This window comes from Prorops nasuta, unplaced genomic scaffold (assembly GCF_024137725.1).
Source record: "Prorops nasuta isolate Cenicafe-Biocafe unplaced genomic scaffold, Cenicafe_Pnas_1.2 PNAS00206, whole genome shotgun sequence".
In the NCBI taxonomy this organism is placed as follows: domain Eukaryota; kingdom Metazoa; phylum Arthropoda; class Insecta; order Hymenoptera; family Bethylidae; genus Prorops; species Prorops nasuta.
Window position 1 is genome coordinate 40,138 of NW_027117002.1, and position 18,289 is coordinate 58,426.

The 18,289-nt window shown below is 35.6% G+C and overlaps 2 protein-coding genes across 4 annotated transcripts; one reads left to right on the plus strand and one right to left on the minus strand.

Moving 5' to 3' along the window:
• Positions 1–898: 898 nt before the first annotated feature.
• LOC136785232 (GPI transamidase component PIG-S-like) lies at positions 899–18,286 on the plus strand (the record flags this gene model as incomplete). The annotated part of the gene is made up of 9 exons (XM_066746256.1): positions 899–1,474; positions 15,457–15,687; positions 15,847–16,044; positions 16,412–16,630; positions 16,909–17,097; positions 17,192–17,330; positions 17,415–17,562; positions 17,633–17,979; positions 18,190–18,286. Coding segments are annotated over exons 1-9 (1,614 nt in total), but the record flags the coding sequence as incomplete, so codon positions are not given.
• On the minus strand, positions 1,588–15,053 carry LOC136785230 (protein I'm not dead yet-like). Of its 3 annotated transcripts, XM_066746251.1 has the most exons (12): positions 14,827–15,047; positions 7,757–7,888; positions 6,374–7,676; positions 4,912–4,976; positions 4,182–4,299; positions 3,760–4,034; positions 3,560–3,674; positions 3,431–3,492; positions 3,232–3,357; positions 2,812–3,141; positions 2,361–2,739; positions 1,588–2,299 (listed from the first exon to the last, which is right to left on the minus strand). In XM_066746251.1, exons 4-12 carry the CDS (start codon positions 4,965–4,967, stop codon positions 2,045–2,047), a joined length of 1,716 nt encoding a protein of 571 aa, XP_066602348.1. In that variant the 5' UTR covers positions 4,968–4,976; positions 6,374–7,676; positions 7,757–7,888; positions 14,827–15,047; the 3' UTR covers positions 1,588–2,044. The 3 variants fall into 3 exon arrangements, with proteins under 3 accessions (XP_066602348.1, XP_066602349.1, XP_066602350.1); XM_066746252.1 differs by lacking the exon at positions 7,757–7,888; XM_066746253.1 differs by lacking the exons at positions 6,374–7,676; positions 7,757–7,888 and having other exon boundaries at positions 14,827–15,053.
• Positions 18,287–18,289: the final 3 nt, after the last annotated feature.

Sequence of the window (18,289 nt, forward strand, 5' to 3'; positions counted from 1 at the left end):
TATCGCATTTGTCTCTGAATGCACTTATAAACAAGCTAAAGGTAAGAGGGTTAATAAAAGTAAAAAGAATCTATACGAGCATATTCATTCACAGCTATTCCACCTACGATACATATGTTATGATATTCATATGTCAAACAAGCTCGAAGCGAGCAAAATAAGAGCGGCATCGTCATTTGTAGTGTAGAGGAGTAGAGGACCCCAACTTTATACACTGCTTTACTACATCATATTTTACGGGGGCCATCGGTCCTTCGATTACCACGCTCTCAAATTACACACGCACACCAATGCACACGTATATCTTTGTGTGCGCGCACGCGAATGATTCATAACTTAACAATATTGGTCATCCTAGACGACGGCGGACGATACTTCTCCCCATTTCAATTTTTTCTCCTTTCATCATACTTGATTTCTTATTCAATTTTTAAATTATGAATGTCTACAAAAAATTACCTTGATAGTGCAATATTTTGGAAGTAGATTATATTGAAAATATACTGAGCAGATTTGCGCGGTATCTCTTTCTTCGTTTCTTACTATTTAGAAAAAGAAACTCTGTGATCTTATCGAGATGGAATATCATAATATTTTTAGTTGAAAACAAGCAAATACGTTGCCTATAAGTATACTAGCTATTACGATACACTATACTGCTTGAGCCATCTATGAGGAAGAAAATGAATCTCCAAAGGTGGGTATATGTATGAATATATGTATATGTAAATGGCGTAGCTACTGGAACGGTATGTTGGTAACGTCAGCATTTTGCGTGCCCCAGATTGAAAAGGTGGGTATTCACTGTATATTCAGAAGGAAAAAAAAGTTATTTTCGCAGAAAAACGCTAATTTCAGGACAGATAAATTGAATAGCAAAAAAGTGAGTGTTCAGGAATTATTTTGGCATACAAATTTTCGGTAAAAAGCTATTTTCACAGAAAAACTTTAACTTCGGTCGGATATAGCAGAAATTCAATGATGTCCCAATTGGCTCAATTGAATCAAGACCCTGAATATAGTTCTGAATCACTCCAACTTCACACAAATCCGGTTGAATCGAACTTTATCGAACTTAAACTATTTCTTTCAATTTAATTCGGTTCTTTTATTATCAATATTTGAAGTTATGCCCTTATGTCGTATATTAATATTATATTAGAGTATTAATTTGTGAATTACTTCTATTTAGTGAATGCCGTAAACCAAATATATCTTCAAATAGATAAAGTATTTTCAATATCATTGTGCCAGAATAAACTTACTACTATTTTATGGTTATGTTTACAAGTGTGATACTTCGATTTAAATATAAAAATATGTAGTACGGAATAATTCTTAAGTAACGTTTATCAAATTAAAAAGAGTGTAAATGTGTTTTTTATTCAACTAAGAATTCTTAATTTAACTACACAACACTTTGTTGCTATGGGTGAAGAAACAGATACCAATGGATATTATTCCACTACAGATGGTAAGTTTTTATTTTATTATATAGAAATTGTATTCTAATTTGAGACGAGCATACTCTCACTCTTTGATTTTTATTCATTTTCGTTTTTAAAGTAGTAACAATATAGTAAAATAGTAAAAAGCATTTATTTAAATTAAAGCTTTTTGAGTTTATTTATAAATATGTTTCTTACAAAAATACTTGTATATTTAACATACATTAAATACTAAGCAGTACCCAAATGCACATGACATATTAGTGGGTGTAATATTTATAAAAAAATTTACCTATCTACAAAATATACTGTTAATAGTTCTTATATAAACTTGAAAGGTAATTTATTATATAAAAGTCTTTGTACCACAGTTTAGGTCACAGTTGGAATACTATCAATGTTTATTGAATATCATATTCAATATTCAATGTCAATTTTGCTCTAGTGTTTCATGGCAACATAAAAAGCTGGTAAAAATCACAGTTTTTTGCTGTCACTTCGTCATAGGGACAGAATTCTGATATATAATTTATCTGTACTCAGAATATATAGTCCCTTTCTTTAATAAATTAAATAAAACTCCTTTAGATTGTTTCTTATTCCACAGCCCAGTCTGGAAATTCAAACAAATCAAATACGTAAACACCCCAAGTGGCAAATCCTGCTACTGTCACTACAAGAGTGATGACGCTTGGTCCAATACCAGCTATTATAAAATTTTTTGTTTTTATTTTGCCTGCTGCACTGGCAATTGCATTTGGTGGAGTTCCTACTGGTAAATGAAACGAAAATGAGCAGCAGATTGTCGCTGGTAGCATTAAGTATAATGGGTGTATACGGATTGCTATACACTGAAAATATTTTAAAAGTCAGTGATAAAACTTGAGTGAAAGACAAGTTAAGTCAACTTACCATTTCAGCTAGTACTGGCAATATTATATTAGCTACAGCCACATTGGCAGTTAATTCTGTAACTATCTCAGCAAATAAGCAGACAATAAACAATATTGCTAAAATATGAATTGATTTGAGGCCACCTAGAGCAGCTCCCAACATTCCAGATAATTCTGATTTAGTGCTACCAGCTGAGATTGCAAAACCTCCACCAAGCACTAAAATCAAACTCCAGTGCATTTTCTGATGTATTGTTTTCCATGTTATAAGTGCTGGTGATGGTTTTGTAGGCCTTTTATTGGGATCTTTGTCAAAGGCATGAAGAAAATCAAGCTTGGATGGAATAACGAAGAATAAGATTGTCATTAACATGGCAGCTGTGGAATCTTTGACAGCTCTAAACAAAGATTTGTACATTTAATTAGATAAATTATTCAGAAAACTATAAAATTAATCAGTGGTTACTTACAATTTAGTGATGTAAGTTGGCCAGCCTTTCACAAATCCAGGACTTCGGAAGAACCATAAGAAAACAACAGTAATGAATAGGAATGCAACTGATGATTCATGCCAAGTGATTGAACCCAACTCCTTGTACTTCTTCTCTATAACTGCAGCAGCAATTTTTTCACCTTGTTCACCAATGTCAATAGCCTTGGCATCCTTACTTTTGGATCTGAAAAGTCCCATGTACATAATCTGAAGCCACAGCCAAGTAAGAAGTCCCATCAGTAGCATTGGTGGAACCGAATACAGCATCCAAGAAGCAAAATTTATGCCTGGACTCGAAGGGAATCGTCTGATAGAGACAGAAAACAATTAATGGATTAGAAATACAAGTACAATGTAGTATTACAAAATACTAGTGTACTGATAAATATTTATTTACTTTTCAAAAAATCCTTTTAATGTTAAATTGGTTCCTGTTCCTACCATGGTACCAATGCCCCCTATACTCGAAGCGTAAGCTGCAACTAGGTAATAAACCATGGTGCTACGAGTTGGTTGTTTGGATCTAAAATATTGTCATAAATAAAATACCTCGTTGATTCGCACAATTATAAGAATCTCTGAAGACTTTTACATACGGTTCAACTCCATCCTCCTCAGTACTCTTCTCATCAGGCTCAAACATGTTCCCAAGTCCTTGCTGGAAAATAATGATCTCTTAATTTCTGAAAGTATAAAAAATTATATAAGCAAGAAATTAAGCTTACTGTTTCAAGTTCTATGAGTACAGTTTCCATTATGGGAATCATCATGGCTGTAGCTGCCGTATTTGAAATCCACATGGATATAAACATGGTGACGAAGAAGAGTCCCAAAGTCAATCTGAATGACATAAAGACATTAATTTTTTCACAGTTTCAGCAAAAGCAGAGGTGACTTTAAAAGAAACAAAAACAAGTTTTCTCACCTCCTATGGCTGCACCCAATGGTTTTGATGATGAAAAGAGCAACTCTCATATGGAGACCAGAATTTTCTATGACGACCGCAATGACCAAACTGCCTATAAACATCATCGTAGTGTCATTCATGTAACAAAGGCAGGTCTCAGCTGTACTCATGATTCCCAACAGAGGATACAGAACCACTGGAATGAGTCCCGTGATTGGTAGCGGAAGGACTTCCGTTACCCAAAATATCGCCATCACCGAAACCACGTAAAGACACTTCATCGCATTCGTTTGCTAAAGCATTATTTGAAAAGAAAATTATACATCAATTATTCACGACTAATATGCCTTCCAAATATATCTGAATTTTATTAAATCAATCGAGTTCTGACTATATTATTATTTTTAAACAATAAGAAAATAATAAACTAAAAAGTATACCTGTCCGTGGTCCATGACAAGAATGGGTAAAAGTATTATAGGCCATAGCACTAAAACGAAAGACCGCCAGTAAATTCCGATGAATCTCGCCAGCAAAAGGCCAAAATTTGCGTCCTTCCTGTAATCAGATTTGAAGTAGGTAAGATACATAGCGCGAGATTTTTTGCTCGAGACTGAAGCATCGTCGGGAAAAATTGCAATTTTTAAAACGTATGTGGCACGCGTTGATGCGATAACATTTATGGAATATAAGATACAGATAAATCGATATCAGTTAGGAGAGAAAATGTTCAGTAGCAGAGATTAGCCTCGAGTGGTATGTAATTCCCGCTTTAATATCAATTATCGTCCAAAAATCACTGAAGCCAGACGCATCAGCTTGTCTAATCCTGAATTTTTAATTAAAAATTGGTCTTGTTGTTAAAAATGACCAATTACACAACACCGATAAGATTCCTTTTCTTTCAGTCGCTTTTATATCAATCACAATGATAATGTTTCAGTTTGATTCTAGTTTAACGAATGAAAACAAACTCTTTTTACAAACGTAAACAAAGAAACGATAGCTCATCAAATCCTCGTTTGTTTTGAATTTGAGAGGGAGTCCATTTAGCGTTGTAAGTAAAATTTTAGTTGAGATCGTGTGGAACAGATAGGATAGGATAGCGTAATTATTTGAAACGTTTTACACACGAAATATGTCATTAATTGACATATACACATGCTTTACCTTGATTTCCTTGAATGCGTGATTTCCGGATAGGTGACTTCGGAATTCCTAGCCATCTTGCATCACTGTAACAATAGCGAATTTTAGAGATAACGTGCAATTTTGCACTGCTGCCAGATCAATTAGCCCCAATGGAGCAATTTCTTCATAAAAATCAGCCTTTCCTACTTAATTCGCTCTCCGTTATTACGTTCTTTTCCGTCCTCGACCAAAGTCACATGTATAATTTTCTCTGGACTGGACTTTATTTTAATAATAATGCACTAATTGAAGGAAGAAAAAGGGATTAACGGTCCCGAATGTGACTCTCCGTTATTGATTGTATTTATTTTGAGAAGAACGTCGAAAGAGAAGCGTGAAATATCTGGACGCAAAAATCGATATCTAGATGCGCATACGAGGAAAACTATTGTGTAGGGTTGTTGGAGTGAGAGAGAGAGAGAAAGAACAAAAATCTGTCCGACGTTTCTCTATTTACTTGAAATATATTCACCGAGAGCAATGAAAGCATTGTTGAGAGGTCGAAGGATCAACCGCGGGAAATTGGCTGTAAATAGCGCATGCTACACACTTTAAACACTGGTAACGCGAGAAAAGCATTGCGTAAGAATTACAACGAGCCTCGCAGATGGAATGGAAGCAGTTTTGTTACAGCATCCATTCGAGAATTTCATTCAATTATTTCAAACGCACGTGTGATTTTTCCATATCTTCCGAGCGCAAAAAATATCAACGTTTACTCGATAAACGGTAAAATCTCGGGTGAAGCCGATAAATTATTAGTCGATTCTATTTATAAATTGAGTTGCGAGAGACAAAACAATGGCTTTTCCAATTTTAAAATCAAAATATTTCCAGGGAATTCTCCTTCCAATTTCGAGACTTTGCGATGTCATTTTCTGGATCGAACAATCCAACTATGCGCGTTGTTTGTTTTTGTGTGTTAGCAGCTGAGCGATCTTTTTTCTTCGCTGCGTGTTTATAGCAGAGTGTTTAGAATTTCAGTGTCCAAACGAGATTAAACTATCGCGATAGAGTGCTGTACAAAAATTCTCGCAACTTTATACGTATTATCGTTCTATCGGTAATTTTCGCAATTATCCTTTCAACAAACTTATCAATTTCAAAAGCCTATTCTCAATGGATCTCTCAAATTCGTACGTCCTGTTCCTACTAAAAAGAATTTTTATGTGCACGCTCCAGCAAAAAACTGACCTTCGCGTTTATACATTGTAATCGATCAATTATTGTTTAATCTCACGATAAGAGCAGAAAAGATTTTCATCGAACAGTACAGTCAATGTTAATTTTCCTGGAAAGTCGTATAATACACGTCAATGTATACAAACAAACGAATAATAGAATCACAACAAATGTGCCTCTTGGCTCATTTAAAAGTAAGTACTTTGAACCAAAAGAAGTAATCAAAGAAATCCCTCCGTTATTCGCAAGACAAACTTACGTTATTTTTGTCGAAAGAAGAGATGCGAGAAAAAATTATGGAATCGATGCGTTCGAGTCGTTGAATTTCCGTCAATTAAATTATACACTCGTATCACTTATTTTCTGTAAAGTTTCCATCCAAACACGTTTTTGCGTACCATCGACTCTGCCAAGAGTTTCGTCGGAAATGCTCACTCTGCGTTTTTCTCGGGTTTCAGAAAATATCTTGGCTAATTCTTGAGGTCAATATTATTGTCACTTTGACATTGGCTCGAGACAAAGTCACCCGTTTGTCTTATAATTTATCACTTTGCTTTAAAACGCTTAGAAATGGATGCACCGTGGATTCGAGCGAATGTTTAAGTACATGAAAATGTTTTCTTGCAAACGACGAGTGTTCGTTCGATAAAGGTGAGTGATTGGCGTTGAAGGTGAGAAGACCAGGAGTGCATCGGTACCCTCGAGATGCTTCCTGGTCGTTCCACGCGTTACTGTTACTGCCACTGGACACAAACTGGGAGACACTTGAAGTTAAACCTGCAATTCACAGGCCCCCCTCTCTCACCCCTCTCAAACTTTCTACCCTCTCCACCAACTCCTTTTCCTCCACTTCTACACTTATTCCTTCTCCTTCTTCATTTTCTTTTCACGCTCCACTTCAACTTGCGCTTTTCCATTTTTCATTTTTCTATCAATAAGCAATTTCCTATACTTCTCTAGCCTCACCCTCCTCTAACTATTAAATTTTTTTCAATTTGGTTTTTTCCTCAAATCTTTCCCATTTCCATCAATTTTCCTTTTTCACACTCAACATTTTTCCTTTCGTAAATTTTCATCTTCGTCTTTATCCTTAATTTTCATTCCTGGAAAATCTCGATTTATCCTTTCAGCTTTTCTGCTACTTTCACTCCCCCCCCCCCCCTACTGCACCTTATTCTCTTTATCAACGAAACTGACTATTCCGCTTTCGCTTTTCCTCCCCGTTTTCATGAATATTAATCGTGCAATCTTTTTCCATCGTCGTTTAAGTATCTCCGGTAACTCGAAGAAATTTCCTCGCTTTATAAAACGAGATCTCTGAACTTTGATCGTTCCGTCCTTGTTCCCTTTCGCTCTCTTCAGTGTTTATCGAATTAACTCGATGTTTTTTTATGGTGTTATGCTATATATACATATATACTAGTCTATACTGTATCCACAGTTCAGACTGAACCCTCTCAGCATGGCCAAGGCGTTCGTTGAATTATATAGTAACTGACAGTTATTAAACGCTACCGGAAGTTCAATTGCGCTGATTGAATCCTGGAAAGTCCGGCGGATTGCTGCAAGAGAGCAGAAATTAATCCAAAATGTTAAAGGGTTTTCTTTAGAATTTTTAAAAAGTCAATTTTTTTTTTATTACATTTTATGAAAGTATATATATATATATTCAAATATATCGTTCTAAGATTTAATGAAAATTAAAGTAGCATAACTCTATATTTAGCGACTCTTCCTTTCTACCTAAGCACGAATCTCCTTCGCTCGTGAGGTACTACAATAAAAATTAGAATTTTTGATCAATAATTGGAGTACAGGTATACAAGGGTGCTTGAATTTCTCTCTCGGTTTATTGCTCATGGACTTGCCATCCCGTTCTCTTTTCTCCGGATTATATCCTCTTTAAAAAGAATTCTAATGAAATTTAATAAATGTGTTTATGATCTTATTTAATATTTATTAATTTCCATTGTTTCTATTGAAATGTTTCCAATATACCTAACGTGTCCCGGATTATAAATGGCAACCCTAATTGTGCTCGGAATTCGGTGTTAAATCAGGTAAACAGCGTTTAATGTGAAAAAGTATTGTCCACCGTCCAAAGAAGGCCCTTTTATATTCTGTTTATGTTTTAGACCGAGTACACTTCTCAGAATATCAGGTATACAGACTACGCGTAGTTAGCTGAAGCTGGTGGCCCTGTTTGCTATTGTTATTGTCCTCTATGTAGTTCCATGAAACTGAGCTTGTAAAGAAATAGAAAGACATACTTTATGGGGCGCAGAAATCGCTGGTTTCAGATCATCCATCTTCGAGATGTCATCAACAGCCCAGACAATATGTTTTTTTAATGATTAATTACTTCATTAAATAACAACTGTAATAAATAAAAATAAAGCTTTGTAATCTTCAAGAGTGTAATTATTACTTGTAATATTTTTCCATCAATATCTTTAACATAAATATATAGAAAAAATTCCTGAAAATAGTCTTTTTTGTAGTGTTTAAAGCGAGAAGATACCTTGAAGCGTCGATTGAACTGCGATACCTGCAGTTTCTGGAACAAGCAAATCAATGCATTTTCCTAAAAGCATTGATTTTATTTCGCACGAGAATAAAACATCGATAAAAATTAAAAGTGTCGAAGGAAAAACAAGGACGTTCCCCAAAGAAAATGCAAATAATATAAATCTTCATTAGCAAGAATTAAGTTTTCAGGAACAAAGCGTAAAAAAACGAGTGACGAATCATCGTCAAAGGGGGATGTGGGTAATAGAAATGATTGGTGTGAGAAATATAACCGCGAGAGAAAAGGGAAACCATTGTTGCGTATTTTGAAAAATTTTAAAAGCAGGGGGAAATGTGAATTTTTTTTACTTTTTCATATTTTATATTTTTTTTATAAAACAAAATAGGAAAGTGCGAGTGAACGATGACCATCGCGCAACGAGGGGAAAATAAAAACAGTTGATACTTATTTTGAAAATTGAAAGAAGAAAGAAGCGAGGGGAATTTGTACAATATTTATGCAGTTTGTGATTTTTAATATTGCATTTTGTTTACGAGATAAGAAAGTGCGAGTGAACGACGAGCGTCATAACGAAGGGGAAATCAAAACAATTGTCACGTATTTGGAAACTTGAAACAAAAAAAGGAATTATGAAGACTATGAAATTTGTGTACATTTTCATGTTTTACGAGATAAAAAAGTGCAAGTGAACGATGAAGACTATCATGAAGAAGAAATGAGAATCAAAGAGCAAAAAAAAGAAAGGTATAAGAATGACTTACTTTTTCAGTTCGAACAATTGATTTTTAGTGCTTTATAGGAAAGTGCAAGTGAGCGGCGATCGTGCATGCGTTGCAAGGGCCAAAGAAGAAGAAGAAGAGATAAATATGACCGGTCTTGAATAATGACTGGGAACACCTTTCAACTCCCTTGACACAGGTAAACCGACCAATCAGAACTCGAAGAGTGGACTTGCACCATGCTCGGTTGTTCCTGGCAAAAACTCAGCCAGGTTTTTCTGAATTTACCTGGCGAACGTCGAAGAGGCAAAAATGGGTTTTCGCGCTAAAAACTACATTCATTTGGGATTCCAGGAGGATTCGTCAACCCTGAAGCGATTCGTCGGAAAGGAGCGAGTGGAGCTTCGGCCGGCCAAAATGAATTTACCGATCGATAAGAAAGATCCTAGGTTATCGGGGAAGATGAGGTACTTCTGGGAATTGGAAGAGAGCACGTGGTTCTTGGAAGGAGAGTTACAAGTGGATCAGGAAAGTGGAGTGGCTGAAAACCCCCGTTACGGCTCTTCCTCTTTCGATGGATCGTTTATTTCGTTCTCTCGAAGATTTTAGAAGCTGAATTCAAGGGGGGATAAATAAACAAATTTATAAATTTTAATAGGAAAAAAAAACGAGTTTCCATGTCGATTAAAAAAAAATGAGTCGTATGTTTGGGAAAAAATTGTTGAGAGTGAAAAAGGAAGTTGGTGTAAGTTGAGTCTGAATGAAACCATCTGCAGACGAGTATAATGATAATATTATTGAACTGGTAGCAACTGGAGAAGGTTGAGTAGATCTGGAATGAAAACTGTTGCAATTAGGAAGATGAAGTGGAATATATATATATATATATATATATATAAGAGGCTGGTAAAAATATAAATTAAGGTTAAAATATGGCCAGAAGAACGAGGTAAGAAAATCTGCATTCCTACGCGTTCTGAACTTGACTGGGCTTGGCTATTGGTGTTCCATTAACGTAAGCAGTTGCAAGACGACCACTTATGGTCTCTGCCCCAAAGGGAGCAAACCAACAAAAACCACCACATCCAAACGAGCTCGTCCAAAGCACGCAATGCAACAAATTATTTTCCACTGAATAATTACGACAATTTAGATGGACTCCTCGGTAAATTATTCCTCGATTATCAAATTTAAAACCACTGGAAGCATTGCACACTGAATTGTTGATTTTAAAAAATTTTATAATTTTTGTGAAATTTTTTAAATTGACAGGCACGAAGGTATGAATTTTATATTCGTTGTATAAAATATTTAATTTGTGTACGAACACACCAGTTATACTGTTATTTTTATTATAATCTCAATGTCCTTCGATGAAAAATTATATACTGAAAAAAATGTAGTAAAATTTATTCTCGACTCTTTAAAATATTATTCACGTGATTGTGCCTCTGTTCCAGTAGCAAGCACAGAGTTGATAAGCATTGCTTCATTTGTAGTGAGACAAATGAAAACATTTTAAATTACTTGTGGAACATTTCGAGTGGCCAGTAAAATAGGTCAATTTTTTCAGAATGTAATAAAGATACGGTACTGGTGATTTTTTCTAATTTTCTATGAGTATAAAACTGAAATTGTACGAGCGAGTATTACAGGAATCTCACAGGTGTGCTGATATCGAAATATTGATAATAAAAGCTTCGTTATTGAAAATGCAACAAAAAAAAACAATACCTTATTAGCACTCTTATCAATGGACTTCCGGTGAATTCCTGGAAGGAAATTGAAGAAGAGCCACTAAATATCCAAACTATTTAATCGGATTCACGTTATTCGAGAAAGGTGAGCGATTCAACGGTACCGAGAAACTTTTCCTCAACCTCTTTACTTACAGCAAAGTTCAAGGTCACTCGAGGTACCATCAAGGAAAAATAATGTGAGAATAATAATGAAAAATGTTACAGGTGTGCGCAGAGGCGTTGTGGCAGTTGGTCCATTGATAACAAAGGTTCATTGTTGAAAAGGAAGATTGATGGCTTATCGGGCCTTGTATCAATGGACTTCCGGTATTTTTTCTGGAGGAAAATGAGAGATCCCACGAGGCTCAGGCTGATTGGCAATTACGGATGCACCGCACAGATAGTTCACGTACACCGGTGCTTTGCTCCATCTTGGTTCTTGCCAACTGTTAAAAATACCTTGCACCGGATTACCAACGACCACTTGGAGCAGTTTTCCACCATCCAGAAGATTCTTGGATCCTCCATTCCATGTTACTGGAAGCTTCTCGAATTTCTTGGCGCATCATCAATTATCGTTATTAATTAAGATAAAATTATCTAATAACGACGTGGTAGAATAATTGCAATAATTGTCTCGTAATTGTATTGTACATCTGATCATCGTTAAAGAGTCCATTTTTTCTGTATATAAAATTTCTCGATATTAATTGTGTACCAGTAATTAACGAAGATACTGATTTGTTGAATAATTTGGATTATTCGATGAGTATTTGTTAAAGCTTGGAAGGATCCTGACGAAGGTTCTTGTGAAATAGTTTAAATTAGTTAATGATGATTGGATGGATTTTGCTTAGTGCAATTGATAGAAAAATTATTAATTGTATCCAAGATAATGGGTGATATTAGTAGTAAGATTTTATAAAGAAAATTGTTTCGGGCATCAATTTTCCTTTTTTTTAATGATTGTAGAAATATATAAGCTATAACGAAGACGATTTTATTTATAAAATCTGACTACGAATGTCGATCTATGTAACATTATTTTTTTATTTAAATGCTACGTTGTCGAGTGATCCTTTTTGTTATTCGAGGACGAGCGAGTCCTATTCTGATTCGAGGAAGATTATTATAAAAAAAAATGTAACGAAAAGCGCGTATGCAAGCATCGAGACAGATACAGAGTAATTTAAACTCGTTTTATGCGCCAGTTTCGTATTTTTAGAGCAAACAATCAGCCTTGGTGCCTCGTGGTGTTACCTAAGCAAGCGTAAAACTTTACCATTTAAAATTTTTGCGATTAAAATTGCCTAATCACCGAGTAGATCGTATGCAAAGGTAAAAAATACTATTGGAATTACTAAACTGACTCGCATATAAACGCCAGAAACTAACTAATTAAGACTAACGCGAAGCAATTTCGTTTAGAATAATTTTGGAGAATCTCTTTGAATTCGAATTTGCTTTAATTTAAAGAGTGAAATTTTCGAATGGAAAACAAATATGTAAGAGTGTTGTTATGTCTGTAAATATTATCAGGATTGTACGCCGTATATACATAGTATTTCTTATTAGTTTCATTGAAAAATTTTCTTGCTGCGCCACGAATCACGTCAAGTGGATTGCTCAACGAATCGTTTAATAAAAAAGCTCTCTGCACGCTTTTATTAAATTGCGTCATAAATGAAATCTTATTGCTCCACTCGACTTTCGCCAATAGAACGTATTAATTAAGGATCTAAAAGAGTAACAGTTATTACATTTATATTCTTTCTCAACTTTAATTCAATCACCACAAAGTATTTACGTTTATCAAACGACACGATATGCCATTTCTATAGTTATTAGAATGAAAGAATATAAAGAAATATCATAACAATCATCATCTGCGTTAAACCAGGGTGTTCTGACTTGCGAATTTTTTGTGAAAAGTAATTTTAGAATGTAGCAATAATCCGAATATTCAATAACGATTTGGCTACTGCTCAAAACCAATCAGCAGTTTATCGCGAGAAAAGATGAGCAGAGTTGTTGAGACATCGACTCGTTGAAATTTTGATTATGATCTTTCATGACGCCTTGCACCATGATCTTTAATGATTTCCTTGCGCAACTAAATGCTCGTGAGACGTTTATGAACGTTTCACGCGAGAATCACGGGATTTCTGTAACAATTTGTCGCTCATTTTTTTTGTAAAATAACCAATTTATGTATACGAACGCTTCTCGTTTGCTTTAAAAAAATCTCAACGTTTCCATCAATGCGGAATTACTCTGTGATTGATTTTCACTTGTTTTTCTGCAGTATCGTTCCTCAGGCGCATTACGGAATTTATAACGACGCATTCAAATTATCCGATCGTAACGGAGCTTTAACCGCTGGAACATAAACAGAGATTTGATCATGATCTTCAATGACGTTCTCTCGCACCATGGAACTTTAATATTCTTCGATGCGCAACGAGCGAGAATTCTAAGATTTCTATGAAATTTTCTACGTTCCATCCTTTTTTTTTTATACGATAGAAATTAAAAGCCTCCAATATGTACAAATATTCTAGGATAAACAGAGAGATTAGAAAGTTTCTTACGACTATGAATATTGGCGTGCGAATAAATCAATTGGAAATATATATATATATATATACACAGGTCCGTCAGTTAAAACGCCCTAGAGCATAAATATAACAAGCCTCGTATCTCTGTAACCATTAAAGTTATCAATATTTAGCTATACATTTTTCTGAATGAGGATAATAAGAGACTAGGATTATTGTAAATTTTAATATCTCTTATAGTTACGAGATATACGTATTGTTACATATATTCTCTAGAGTATTTCAATTATCGAACCTTGTATATAGTATCTATATCCAAGCGAATTTTTTCATTTGCACTTATTGCGACAAACATCTTATAAATCACGTTTTTCCTTGTAAGTTTGGGGCCACAGACACAATAATCTGTCGTTAATCCCTGTTCTCGATCACTGATCAAAATTATCGATCATTATCGCTAATAATCTACGATTTAATGTACTTTTATCTGTCCCAAATTGCTGGACGTTACCAGTAATTTCACGTTCCTCCAATAGCCTTCTTCCCTCTTCTCACGTATTTTTCAAGAGTTGTTCCTACGTCTCGAAAGAAAATATTATTCTCCAGAGTCTTGCCCATCGGTTTTGTAAAAACTAACAGATCATCGGGGAAAGAAGTCAAGGATTCTTATCAGTAATAAAAATCCCTCTTCTCTTTTATTCAACAATTTAATCTTTGAGTGCAGAGCTCTCGAAGAGAGTTTATTTACACTCGTTATCGTTCCTACGTTGGCATGAAAATGCTGACTCCAAAGTTTCTAATTGGCACAATTTGACCAAATTTTTCATCAATTTTTATCATCGAGTATTATTTAATCAGACTATTGTAACGCCTCGCTGATTTTACTGCTAATTGCACTCTTATTTGTATATTATTTGTACAGAGTGCCGAGATAATTATGATTGCCATTATTGTTATTATTATTATTAGCGTTATTCACAGTAGAATACTTGCAGTATCTCGTTTTCTCGTATCGTTACAACGAAACTGGTAATCATCGCAGCGCTCGAAACGATTTACTCACGACACAAATTATACAAGAGAGAAAAAAAGGAGGAGGATGAGGAAGAAAAAGTTGAAGAGGAGAGGAATGGGAAATGAAGAAAAGAACAACCGCACATCCTTACGAGAGTTATGTAATTCGCACGAGTCTGTAGTTTCGTTGATTTCCGAAGGAAAAGCAGTGCGATCGAAGGACGAGAAACGTCACTGAGAGAAGAATGAACTATCGGGGTATTTTGACCGAGATCATTAGTCGATGCTTCGTTGATTTGTCATTAACCTCACGGATGCCCGCTTAACATTGGACTAAAGTTTCGTCATGACACCACGGAATACGAATAAACATCTTGGACCTGGTTCAAGTCTTACGCGAAGGTTGCGCTTCGCATTAGTCCCAAGGCCAATCAGAGCTTGCCATTTAAACCCCCTCCCCAAAGTTTTCTTGCCAAAAAATCCCAGGTGGAAAAACTCATTTTATTCGCATCAGTGTAGCGAGAAATATTGAAACGAAAGAGCAAAAAACTCTGTAATTCAAATTGATTTATCAATTATTTTAAATTGTATGGTCCCAAGGTCAATGCTAAGTCATCAGCATTATGGGAGAAAATTTATATTGAAAAATGTTTTACTTTGTAATGCATTGATTATAATTCTGAGAATATTTTGCGAGAGTCATGAGTGTGCTTTGGTTAGAATAGATAAGGTGGATTGTTAAGATCAAAGAGTGAATTTAACGAATGATTGTTTGATTGCAGAGAAATGCAGAGTTTACGCAAGTTTATCTTTCGCCGTTTTGCTGTTGGGAATTGGTGTACCGGTCTGGTGGTACACAACGACGGTGCCGAGAGTGGCGCTTCCTTATTCCGGGATCGACCAGCTTTCCCACTTGGAGACCGGAATCAGGACGAAAATAATCGTCGCTGCGTTGACGCGCAACCGCGCCGAGCATTTGGCCAATGACATCAGGGAGACCTTCAAGAAATCTGGTAATAGTTCATCCTGAACAGTCCAAACCATTTTGCAGTTGGTAACACAAGTTTTTTTTACTCAGTGTCCTTTTAAATTAATAATAATTGCCTGCTGAAATAATTAATTATATTTATAGAATTGTTCATTCTTGATGACGATTGAATGAATTTTTGCAGATATTTACAAATTGAACGTGATGCATCAAGTAATCTCGAAGAATCTTCTGTTATCCGCATACACGACGCACAACCATGAGAAGGTCGCTGCGACCTTCGACCTCAATGTCGGTGACGTTCTACTGCTGGAGTCAATAAATTTAAAGGACGCTGTGATGGTTGGCTCCAAACGCACCGTCTTCTTTTCCACCGAAGCCAGTGAGAGTCAATTCCCTCTATACGAATTGACCCGAGCAAATCAATTTCAATACAATCGCTCTGTAAATTGTCCAGTTTCATCCATCGATCATTGATGGGACTTATATCAAGTACCATTGCTATGCTTGATCCTTGTTTATTAATTCATTTCGCCATGTGTAATGGAAAATCACTTTCCATTAAAATTCACTTGTTTTTATTTACTTTGGCAAATTTTATTATGAATTTCCTCTGGTTCAATGACGTTGATGATTCTTCTTTTTATACAGAGTATTGTTTTGTTTTTTATAAAGATTTTATATTGTAATAGAGACCAGTGTCAGATTTAGATAAATTTAGTTAACGTAGTATCGTTTAATTTGATCAGGTTCGTCAAAGATAGTCTCAGTATTGTCAAAGTGGATTCTACGTCACGATGCATTGGAACTGACGAGAAATGCCTTGGCAGAGCCTACGTTGTATAGTCTGGACGAAGAGAATCGTCGAAGATTTCCAAGCAGTCCAGCGTATGACGTATTGCTCACTCTGGTGAACCCTGACCCTGAAGAGCTGAAGGTCGACTGGGATCTCCGCATGGTTGCCAAGGGTACGCCATGCATAATAATTGAGCATAAAACCATGATGTAACTCGATTCATTCTCTCTTAGTCCCTTGATTGACCTAAATGGCACAGAATTTCCTTAAAGACGCACTGATTCAGTTTCTCTCCTTTCATAAAGGCAAATTCTATCAACTCTCACAACTTCATTTATGCGAAAATTATTTTACTATTCGACCTGTAAAACTGTTTACATTGTTCAGTGATTTTTTCTGTACACTAGGATTAGACCAGTAATACATTTTGTAAATGAAAATTGTTCACAGGTTACATAGAACCTTTCTTGAATGAATTCTCGACGATATCAAACTTCTCGGTGAAGTCGCAATGGTTGTATTTGTTGCCTTTGGACGTCACTCCAAAAATGATTCCGGATAGTAGCATTCTGGGCAGGCACTACGCTTTGCCAGAAGATGTTCTTCCACAACTGGTGACGCCACTAGAGAAGAAATTGGGTAAGCTTGGGAATATCGATTAACCATTGTTCAATGAATACCATTGTCCGACCTTGCTCGATGCAAATGTCTAATGAAAAATTGATTATTTCAGCCTCGCAAGTCAGCCTTTATCCCTGCATAAATTTGGTTGTTTATATGGTGCCTTGCGACTCGGCTCCGTTGCATATTTACAAAAAAACGGGCCATAGGTCCAGAACTGATAACAACGTGGAGGCTTTTCTGTCACCTAGGTATTCTGTATAGGAATTAATTTCACTGTTAACGAATATTTATAGCTTACGGCTCGTTAGCTAAAGGAGACGTTATATTTACAGATGGGGTGGTGTTGTACTGACTAATCCTCCAATCGAAGCCTGCGCCAAATCCAACATTAGCTTACCGATCACAGTTGTCCCAGAGGAGACTACGATTGTAGGGACATTTGTTGCTCAGCTAAGGCTTTTACTGGGAATCCCAGATCTAGTAAGTTTTTTGAAGAAAATTTTGTGGAAAGAAATTTTCATTAATTGCAGGCAACGTTTATTCGTTGCAGGAGCCAATTTATGGGGTAACTGCAGTTCCATTAGTAGATTTGAAGCCTCGTGAATGGGAAGTCGACGCATTATTGAGGATACGTACAGTGGAGCAATTGACCTCTGCTAAATTAACTTTGCAATCGCTAGCGCAATTGCTAAAAGAGATCAGCAATATTGTCATTACAGAAGTGGTTGGAAAGCGAATTAAGAATGCACTGAGATCAGTGCAAGAATCAGCTAAAAGCTTGGAAAGAGGAAATTTATTGGAAGGATTCTTGCACAGCAAGGAAGCTTTTACTATGGCGGAAGCTGCGTTTTCCGATCCTTCGCTCTTGGCTCTATTGTATTTTCCGGAAGATCAAAAGTAAATTATTTTCGTTAACCTCTATTAAAATTAATTATTCTCATAGTTGGTTAGTAAAAAAAAAGGGGAATAAGTTTCTTACGACATACCTGCTAAAATTACGATCAATGACTGACCTTTGCCCTTTTGATGCATTCTTATTTTAAATGTGACGCAGCACAAAACTAGTTTTTGAATAGTTTGTAAACGAATTACCTTCTATTATTTCAGATATGCAGTGTACATACCGCTTTTTCTACCAGCTATGATTCCAGTATTATTGTCTTTTAAGAATATCCAGAAGTACTATTTTTCAAGAGTATCCAAATCG

Bases quoted from the DNA above. Each gene is read 5' to 3' on its own strand.
- LOC136785230 (XM_066746253.1), bottom strand. From the start codon at position 4,967: ATGGCTAGGAATTCCGAAGTCACCTATCCGGAAATCACGCATTCAAGG. The intron at 4,300-4,911 runs GTAAAGCATGTG...ATCTGATTACAG, and splicing joins ACGCATTCAAGGAAATCAAG to GAAGGACGCAAATTTTGGCC. The intron at 4,035-4,181 runs GTATACTTTTTA...ATAATGCTTTAG, and splicing joins TTGTCATGGACCACGGACAG to CAAACGAATGCGATGAAGTG.